This window comes from Ceratotherium simum, chromosome 21 (genome assembly GCF_057802395.1).
Source record: "Ceratotherium simum simum isolate JZ-2026a chromosome 21, ASM5780239v1, whole genome shotgun sequence".
In the NCBI taxonomy this organism is placed as follows: domain Eukaryota; kingdom Metazoa; phylum Chordata; class Mammalia; order Perissodactyla; family Rhinocerotidae; genus Ceratotherium; species Ceratotherium simum.
This window is the reverse complement of record NC_141920.1, coordinates 49,246,949-49,257,471: the sequence shown is the minus strand read 5'-3', so window position 1 is coordinate 49,257,471 and position 10,523 is coordinate 49,246,949. Positions and strand designations below refer to the sequence as shown.

Genomic DNA, 10,523 nt, shown 5'->3' with positions numbered 1-10,523 from the left:
TCTCAAAAATGACACTGAGTGAAAGAAGCCAGACACATTTGCACTCACACTGCATGATTCTATTTATGGGAAGCTCAAGAACAGGCAACACCCCAGTCTCCTGGGACAGATCTGTGCACTGCCAGGAGCCAAGGGTGGGCACAAGACTGACTGCACATGGACACTAGGAAACTTTCTGAAGTCACAGTGATGGTGTTCAGGGCAGGCCACCCCAAGATGCCCCACTCTGGTATGTGGATTATTTCAAGCTAAAGATAATAAAGGCTCAGAAGGCTCAGGAAGAACATTTAGGTTTCCCCTCCCAAACTGCCAAAAGAATTTCACACAGAAGATCTGTTTCAGGAAGGAGCCACTACCACATGATGGCTGTAGTATAATGTAAAATAAGATGCTGCGATAGGAAAGATAGGAAAGGCACCAAACCCATCTTACCAAAAATTCTGTCTCTCCCTGGCCACATTCTCTAGGTGGCCCTGAAAAGAGTTGTCAGATAAACATTTCCATTTCCATCTCCATGTGAATTGTCTTCTTCCCCTCTGAAATCCCAAACCACCCCCCCCCCAAGACCTTCCACACCTTTAGGTAAAATACTTAAGCAAGCAGCTTAGACAGAATGACGAGTTGCTCAGTTCTGAGTTTCTCCCATGTATACATGTTATTAAACTTTGTTTGATTTTCTCCTGCTAACCTGCCTTTTTAATTATTTGGCCAGCCATAAGAACCTTAAGGGAAAGGGCAGAGGCAGGATTCTCCCTCTTCCCCAACAATGGAAATGTTCTAGATCTCAGTGGAGTGGTAAAACTGGTGTATATATTTGCTGGAATTCCTCAATCATAACACATAAAATGGCGCATTTTATTGTATACAAATTATGTCTCATCCAACATGATTTTTTTAGAATGAAGAAAGTTTTCCAAGCGGTGGACAGACGACCAGAGCCAGAAACATGGCTCCCCGAGGGGAGAAGCAAAAGCAGCCCCTGGGCCTCTGCCCTCATTCCCTCAGTTGCCAGCTCCCTTAATTGTCTCCCTCCCACCACTCACATCTGCCCAGCTGGTAGGACTCTCCTTGCACCTCATCCCTCCACCTCAGCTGCATTCCTGTTCCTACAACAGGTGCGCCCAGCCCCACCCCAGGGCCTCTGCACTGGCTGTTGTCTCTGCCTGAAGCTCTTTTCCTGGTCTCAGCAGGACTTCTTGTCATTGAGGTTTCAGCTTAAATCTCTCTCTTCTCCCAGAGGCATCCCTGATCAGTGTCCAGCGGCACCCATCTCTCTCCATCACCCCTTCTGCTTCACTGCCAACAGAGGACCTATCACTCCCTGATCTTAACTACTGACCACCGCGCCACACGCAAAACCGGGCTGTGCGATACCACAGCCACCAGCCACACTGGGCCACCGGGCGCTTGACGTGGGGCTGGTCCAAACTGACCCCTGCTCTAATTGTCAAACAGACACACAGGATTCCAAAGACCTGACGAGCACGCACGCGTGCACGCACACACACGAATGTAAAATATCTACTAACAATTGTTTCATATGCTGAAATAATATTTTTGATGTATTGGGTTAGATAATATTATTTTTTTATTTACTTTTTTTTAATAATTTTTATTTATTTATTTTTCCCCCAAAGCCCCAGTAGATAGTTGTATGTCATAGTTGCACATCCTTCTAGTTGCTGTATGTGGGACGCCACCTCAGCACACCAGAGAAGCAGTACCTCCGTGCGCCCCCAGGATCCGATAACCCAGGCAGCCAGCAGCAGAGCGCACGCACTTAACCGCTAAGCCACAGGGCGGCCCTAGATAATATTATTAAACTTACTTTCTATAATGTCTAGTGGGGCATGCTTGCCCACGCCTATCTACACACAGGCCCTAGACCACCTTGCCCAGGGAGAAGCCCAAGAAAGGCTTGTTGGTTGAATAAATAAATGAGTTGTGAAAAAGAAAACCCAATGACCTTTTACCAAATACAAGTTAATTAATTCATGTATGTTTGGCAAAGAAGTTCTCCAGAACAGGGTGCAGATGGGGTCTTCCCCAGCCTCTGAAATCGCACTGATACCCCAGGGAGCCAGAGACTTGGAACACAGGCTCTGCTCGGAGTTCCCTTTTCAGAGAAGGAATTAGAGTTCAGGGCTTACAAACTTTGCAGGCCCTGAGAGGGGCGACATCTTCTGTGAGACCGGGGTGAGCTGGGCTGGGGAGACCTGGAGAGGGGGCCCTGGACTTGCGGGAGGAGCAGCACTGCGAGGGAAGCGAGACTGGCACGAGGAAAGCCAGGACTAGGGGGGAGGGCAGGCCTCTCGGGGGGGAGGGGAGGGGGAGCGGGCCGCGGGGAGGAGGCCGGACCGGGAGGAGCAGGACCGGGACGGCGCGGGTGGCAGGAGTGACGCAAGGGGCAGGACTGCAGGGTAGGGAAGAACGGCCCGGCCCAGGGCGGGGACGGGCCTCGGGGGAAGGGCGGGTCGGGGGTGGGGAGACGGAAGAGGAGGAGCCGGGGCGGGCCGTGGACGTAAAAGCCCGGCCGGCCTGGCGTGTTCGCGGCCTCTGCATCGCGTCTCTCCGCTCCGGTGCTTCTCCGTGCAGACCATGGCCCTGCTCCCACGCGCCGCGCTGCTCCTGCTGGCCGCCCTGGCCCTGGCCCTGGCCGCGAGCCCCGGCAAGCGCCAGCTGGTGGGCGGCCTCTCGGAGGCGGACGTCAACGAGCAGGGCGTGCAGCAGGCGCTCGACTTCGCGCTCAGCGAGTACAACAAGGCCAGCAACGACGCCTTCCACAGCCGCGCGCTGCGCGTCGTGCGCGCCCGCAAGCAGGTGCGTCCTCCGGGCCGCGGGGGGCGCGGCGGGGGCGTGGGGGCCGGGGCGGGGGCCCGGGCGGCACCGGCCGGGGCCGCGGGGAGCCCTCAAGGGCGAGGCTCGACCCCGGGAGGGCGTGGCCCGCGCGACGTCAGCAGTCCCGCCCCTGCCGTCCCCCAGCTCTCGGGAGTCGTCACCCGGGAGCCCCTCGCGCCCTGTGCATGGGCGCGGGGTGCGGACGAGCCATGCTTCGCACCCAGGCAGCGTCCGGGCCTTTCCTGTCGCACACAGCCCTCGGCAGGCGTGTCGCCGGGAGTGCCTGGGACCCGCGGCACTCCTGGTCGGCGCCCTGGCTTGCCGAAGACTGCCGCGGCGTCGGGGTCAGGGCTCCTGTCCGCCCGCTGAGCGCACTACTCCAGCCTTGTGGGACCCGCGGCTCAGTGGAAGCTGTCAACTAAATGACCACAAGAGAAGGAAAAACACCCCACACCTGGCTGCGCTCCTGGCTCTGCCACTGAATGATTTTTTAAGCACGTTTTCTCCTTTTAACTTTTCATTTTGGCATAATTTCAGACTTACAGAGCAGTTGCAAAAGTAGCACGTAAAATTCCTGTAGATCTTTTACCCAGAGTCCTCAGATGTTGGTATTTTATCATATCTGCTTTATTCGCCTCACTCCCCACATACATATATATATGTAAGCATCTATTTTTCTGAACCTTTGAGAGTGGTCCAGTGTATATTCCCTGAAAACAAGGGCATTTTCTTACATAACCACGGTACGATTTGAAAGTCAGGAATCGGCACTGACACAGTCATCTAACACGAAGACCTTATTCACACATCACTGATGGTCCCACTAGTGTCCTTTAATAGCCACAGACATGCCAGGTCAGGCATCTCAGCCACTGTCCCGCAGCCTCCTTTACTCTGCAGCAGCCCCTCAGTCTGTTGCACGACTTTGGCACTTTTGAAGGGTCCAGCCAGTTGTGCAGACTGTTGCTCAGTTTGGGGTAGCTTGATGTTCTCTCGATGTGAGATTCGGGTCATGCAGAAGAGGTGTGTTCTCCTCTGTGCCTCCTGTCAGGAGGCGCCACGAAACTACCCTGGCCTCCACAGCCTCATCTTAACAGTGGGATTTGGGGCCAAGGCTCCAAACATCCTCCCTGAGGGCGGGGCCCTCCACTGCTCCCCTGAGCACCCAGAGGTTAGCAGCAAACACAGATGAGTCAGTGAGCTGGCTGTGGTATCCAGTGCATCCCAGAGCAGAAGCTCTTGCGTGAGAATCCCCATCTGTCTAGAGATCCTGAAGGAAGGGATCCCTCTGCAGGTTACATGCACAGGTGCAGCCTCTCTGCTGTGAGGTTTCATTCCCCACCCTGAGGTGGGCGCACTGTCACCGATAACCAGGGGTAGCTGAGTGCCTGCTGCAGTAAAGAGGAGCACACCTGACTCTGCCTCTGCCAGCCTGCCGTGGAGTTCTGGCCAGTAAGGAGTGCAGTCAGCGGAGTCGAGGAGCAAGGCGAGAGGGAGCGTCAGGAAGGGCTGCTGGGCCTTGTGCTGGTCCTTGAAGGAAGGCTAGAATTTAGGCCAGCTGGCCTGTGTCTCACGGGAGAGCAGAGCATAGGCACGCAGCAACAAAAGTGTGCTACTGCATGCCAGTGTTTAGGGCTCCTTTCTAAAACTTCAGAAGATGGGTCCAGACCAGACCCATTTCTCCTCCTGCAGCCGTCGGCTGGCACTGTCCCCTTTGGACAGGACATACGTGCTCCCTGCTCACCAGGTCCCCGACACCGTGCGCCTGTTGAGTGTGACACTAGCTCATCGGCCCGTATGGGAAACTAACACAAGAGGGATCACAGGACTTGCTGTGGTTCCACCGGGTAGGGTCTGGAGCTTGGTCCCCCGCCCCTCATCCTGCGCTTCCCCAAGCTCTAATGAGGCAGGGTGTGAAGACAGGGTTTACTTCTATTCTGTAATCTCAAATGTAAAAGATATGCAGGTATGTGACACACGTCAGAAATATTCCCGTCAAAATAACACTTAAAAGGTAGGCGTTCCAGCGGCGGTCTTTTATTGACCTAAAATATCCACGTGTGTATGTGTGAAGCGTCTCATTTTTTACTGTTAACAGTGAAGGAACAAATAAACCTGGGTTATGTGGAGGGGAGGAGATGCCCTGGGCTCAACCCTATAGCTGGACTTGAGCTTCAGTGTAGCCATCAGATGATGGTCTTCCTGAGGCTGAGCCGGTGTTTGCTCCAGCACAGCGCCGTCTCTTTTGCTTAGTCCTGGCCCTGGCACAGATGATTTGGCGACACCCCAGCAGGCTCCCCAGAGCTGCGTCTTCCATTCCTGAACCTAGTTAACAGAATGTTGGTGCCTGGCTTCCCCCTGCCATTTTCCTGCCCCTCCTCCCACCAGGCTGGGGGAGATGCCTTGTTGGAGCCGCTGGGTAAACAAGTTACAAGAAGGGCCTAGGGCGCAGTGGCTTGGCCAGCTGTCAGGAGGTGGCTGTGGGCTTCCTGGGTGCCCGCTTTGGCAGCTCGTGAATGCTGGCCCAAAGGCCGGATAGCGGGAAGGTAACTGTACGTGTGAAATTGGCGGGTTGTTCTAAGCGAATCCTGCTCTCCCTGTGTACAGGTAGTGGCTGGGTTGAACTACTTTTTGGACGTCGAGATCGGCCGAACCAGATGTACCAAGTCTCAGCCCAACTTGGCCAGCTGTCCGTTCCATGACCCGCTGAGGGTATGTGCCTGATGCGAGCCAGAGGGGTGGGGGCGTGCCTGGGCATGTGGGTGCATCATGTGAGAGTGCCCGGGGGCTGTGGGGTGTGTGTGTGCGCACATGACTAATTTGAATTTATAAGGGGGTTTTAGCTGGGGAATTGGGGCACCATGTGCTTTGGGATTGTTGCCTGCTGGATGGAGGAATCAGCTGCGGGGTGTTTGCTGGGGAGTGAGAAGGGGCTGTTTAATCCCTGCCTTGGCAACCAAAACAGATTAGAGGGAATTAGAGGCCTGTGACGGCTGGCACCCTCTGATCCACTCTGCTCACTGAACCCCAGACTCTCGCATGGGCCTGGCTGGTTCTTGGGAAGTCTCAGCCTCTGGGTAGAGCTGCATGCCTCTTGTCACCCCCCCCACACACACACATCCTGCCTCTTTCGAGAGGGTTTGCTGGACCCGGGTCCCAGCCCCTGGGTCCTTCCCTCTGGACCTGTCTTAGTGCTGGCCCACAGGAGGTGGAGGGAACTTGGGGACGGGGCCCTGCACCCTCTGGGGCTTTGTGGCTTTGCACAGGCTGCTCCTTAAAGGGCTGTGCTGGGGGCACAACAGTGTGGAACCCTGTGGGCTGGGGGTAGGGGTCACGATGCCTCTGCTGGACTCGGAACAGAGGGAGTGGTGACTGAGAAGTCACCGCAGAGTCCTCCATAGTGTGTAGTGCCCGGGGCTCGGCAGGGGCGGGCTGAGAGTCCCACCACCATCCTCGCCCGCACTTCTGACATCTCATGGCTGGGCATATTCCTTTTCAGCTGTAACCCTAACTGGCTGTCCCTCTCTCTTCCCTTTTGCAGAAGATGCTCTGCTCTTTCCAGATATACACTGTCCCCTGGATGGGCACGATGTCCGTGGTGAAGTCCAGCTGCCAGGACGCATAGAGGACTGTGTGGCAGGCCAGGCCACACTGCCTCTCACTCCCACCCCTCCTTGTAGAGCTCCTAAGCCTTAGATGGGTGACCATGCCCTGGTGGAAGTCCCTTCGGTGTCCCAGCCCCAGGAGACAATAGAGAAGGCTTCTCGGGTATTCTTTGAACAGCTAAGTGACCCTAACTCACTTCCTTCTTCTAATTGCTTTCCAGGTGCACTGGTACGTAGTGCACATGTTCTGCTCCTATCTTACTCAATAAAAAAGTAACATCGGCTACTCGGCAAGTTGCTCACTGTCTCGGGGATGCGCACGCGAGAAGTCTTTAGGCAGTTACTTTATGAAGAGCTCCTTGTCCCCCGGGCTCTATAGGGAAGACGAGGAGCCGAGAGCTGGCCACTACCACAGCAGGCATGTCAGGGGAGCGTGCTGCCACTTTTCGGGATGACTAAGTCACGGAAACGGCTGGGAACTCGGGCCTTCAACTGTGGTGTCTCTTGATAATCGGATAAGGGAGAAGTGGGGACCTAGGCTGCTGTGTTCGACTGTGGTGTCTCTTGATAATCGGATAAGGGAGAAGTGGGGACCTAGGCTGCTGTGTTCGAAAGAAGTCAGACAGTGAGCAGGGGCAGGACAGGAGGGAGAGGAATCAGAGGGAGCCCACAGCCCGGGGGCACTCTGACAGGGCTCTGCTGGGCCGTAGACCTCAGCCATGTGTGCTGAGCTGATCAGACTCCTGGGACTGATGTTCACTGGTCACGTTCTCTAGAAACTAATAACAATGATTTATGACTTGGTTTATAGTAACTTCTTTCCACAAAAGACTTTAGGCACCTGTGAGGAGACAAAGACTAAAAGTATATATGCGTATATGTTACTGATTGGGGAAATCCCTGTCAGAATCAAGATCAATCAAGGTCAGAATCAAGACTGAGATAAGAGTGAAAGCAGTCCTTTCTGGTGCGTTCCGGGACCTTGTGGTCCACAGGGCTGTTCCGATTGTCACCCTGCCAGCCTTTTTCTGGGCTTCATTTAGAACAAGTCTTTGTGTAGAGCTTCACATAAGGGATGTAGAATTTAAAACGTACACGAGACTGATGTACAGTGGGCTGCTTTTTCTAAGAACTTGAATTAATAGAGAATGTCACCTCTTAATAGCACCATCATTCCATAGAATAATGGATATTTTAGAACCCCAAGAAAGGAAAGATTCAGTCCTAAACAAAAGACAACTAAACACGCCCTGGTCCCTGCATTGTCATTATATTGCCCGTTCCCTGCAGAGGGGTTAAGCTTTCTCACGGGCTAGTACTGCTGGGGTGGTGGTCTCAGATACCGGCAGTGCTCACAGCAGTATTGATGAAGCGTTCTGGCTCGCTGCATGAACAGGAAGGGGGTATGACAAGGGAATCAGCCCAAACAGCTCTGAGGCCCAGCACCCATGTGGGTGCTGCTGCTGCACCTAGCAAAGCTAGAAAGAGGAATGCTGGGAAGAGGGTGGGGATGCCCCTTCCAGCATGCTTCCCCCATCGGCCCCAGCGGGTTTGCATGCCTTGTCTCACCTCATCTTCACCATGCTTGCTGCTGTGAAATGAAGGAGAAACCTCAACTAAATTGGAGTCGGGGTGGCCTGCAGGGGGAGCTCTCACACCCTGTCATACATCATCAGTTACTCCAAACAGGAGGGACATAGCTTGCACCCCTGACGGGAAGATGTTTACTCCTTTACTACTCATCAGGAGGGAGGAAGATTTCTCTTCTGGCCCAGCCAATGAGAAGCCGTCACCACCCTGGACTGTTACTCTCTTCCAATGGACTTGTGTTTAGAACAGCCCCTCGCTACTCCCGCTTTTCCTCTATAAAAGCAAGACCCTTCCCTTGTTCTCGTCTGATTTGCCTATGGTTTGCCATAGCATGCACATCCTGAATTGCAATTCTTTTGGCTATTCCTGAGTAAACTCATTTTGAAGGTGGAATAAATGGCGGATGTGCTTTTGAAACTGACACAGGAGAGCCTTTGCGCCCAGACTTTATTTAACAAAAGGGCTTTGGGGTTAGAGAAGTGAAGCACTGCCCACAGGCCTTGAGCTGGCGAGGTTTGGGCCTGGGACTTGGCCCTGTAGGAAGTGCCCAGACTTGGGGATAACACACTTGTGTTGGGAAGGAGGGACCGTGGCTGAGCAGACAGTACTTAGAAGCGGTGGCCTGGGGTGAAGGCCTCCCTATAGGGTCTTTCCTACCTTGGTGAAAAATCTCGGTTTTACACAAGCAACCAGCATCCAGGCACTACAACGAGTCACTGATTTCCTGTTAAGCCATCCCTTCGTGGACACTTCTGTTTGTCCCTTCCTTGTGGAAGTTGGGGGCAGGCTGGAGGGGGAATGAGGCTAAACACACAGCTTGGTTCACCCCCAGCTCCCCACACCTGCCTGTGTGTCTCCTCCCTTCTCGTGACACCCAGTGGCCTCGTGTTTTACAGCCCACACCACAGGCATTCAGGTTAGGACCACCCCAGGTCCCCCCAGGTAGTAGTCAGGGCTGTGGATGCCACAAGCTTGGGGGTCTGGCTATCACCCAGGCCAGTGTGTCTAGGAGAGGAAGCACAGCCCCTACAACTTTTATCTGCACGGTTTTACTTTTATATTTATTTTAAATGTAAATATAAGGTATAATTTATATACAATTATTCATATAAATAAATTGAGCACAGTTCCTGGCTCTGAGTAAACACTCAGTAGGTTTTAGATGGTTTTCATTGATCTAATTATATCTTGTAGTTTAACACATGGTCCCGATATTCTTTGACACTCCTTGTATTTGACATTCCTTGAGAGGTGGGGTCTGTGAGCCACCTCTTGAATCTGAGTGGGCTTGTGACTGCTTCAACCGAATACTGCAGAGGAAGTGACCCTGTGATCTCTAAGGCAGGGTCAAAGAAAGCGCATGGCTTCCACCGAGCTCTCTTGGACACTGGCCCCAGGGAAAGCTAGCATCCATGTAAGGAGCCCGACTCCTCCGAGACCACCATTCTGGAGAGGCCCCCTGGCGGTGCCCAATACACAGCCCCAGCTGAGCTCCTGGCCAAAGCCCACGTCACCTGCCAGCCAGGTAAGTGGGACACTGTGGACATCCAGTCCCACTGAGCTCTCAGGGGACCGCAGCCCCTGACTGTCCCTGACTGCAGTCAGATGAGAGCCTCCAAGCAAGAACCCAGCTGCTCCCTTCCTGAATTCCTGGTCCACAAAGCCACGAGCAAGAGAAAATGGTGGTTGTACCACACTTCTCAGTGTTAGGGTGACTTGTCTCACAGCAGTAGTGTCTGGGACACCCCCATGTGTGTGTGTGTGCGCGCTAAAGGAGGTGAAGCCCAGGGACCCTGGAGCCAGACAGCCCCGGTAAGAATTCTACTGGCTGTGTGACCTGCACAAGCTCCCTCCTCTCCCTGAGCCTCACTTGTCATCAGTGAGGGGACAGTCCCTTCCTCATGGGGTTATGGAGTTCAATGTGTTCTTATCTGTAAAGCACTTAGAACAGTGCAGTGTGTTACATAAATACATAGTAGTATTCCAGTCAGAATGTTAACAGATTTTATTTTTATGTGGTGTCTTATGAGTCTAACTTTGTTTTTTCAAATGACATTAGCATTTCTTTTTTTTCTGTGAGGTTTCCAAGAACTGCCTCAAAAGGCCATAGTTTGTAGAGCAAATTCCCATAGGATCATGCATCAGTTTGTGGATTTCAGTCCTAAAGCTAACTGAGTTTATTTTTTGTGCCAACTACTTTATTTTAAATATAATGTTTTAATATCTGTTAGGTCAGGACCATTCTCTTTATTCTTTTCTAAATTTTATTTCTAAATATATTGTATTTATATTTCCAGATTAAATTTTTTTTTAAGTTCAAAAAGTAGAATTACTGTATTTTGAACTAGGACTACATTGAATTTATATTCCATTTGGGGAAAAAAATTTGACATTGTTTGGTATTTCAGCTTTTCATTTTAGAATGCCGTATATCATGCAATGCATTCATGCTTTTATTATGTCCTCCAGTAGTAGAAAATAACTTTTTTA

General features: G+C 52.6%; 1 protein-coding gene across 1 annotated transcript; it reads left to right on the top strand.

Annotated features, from left to right (window-relative positions):
* Positions 1-2,511: 2,511 nt before the first annotated feature.
* On the top strand, positions 2,512-6,727 carry LOC101396253 (cystatin-C). Its single transcript, XM_087445707.1, has 3 exons — positions 2,512-2,820; positions 5,446-5,550; positions 6,380-6,727. Exons 1-3 carry the CDS (start codon positions 2,599-2,601, stop codon positions 6,461-6,463), a joined length of 411 nt encoding a protein of 136 aa, XP_087301833.1. The 5' UTR covers positions 2,512-2,598; the 3' UTR covers positions 6,464-6,727.
* The last annotated feature ends 3,796 nt before the right edge of the window (positions 6,728-10,523 follow it).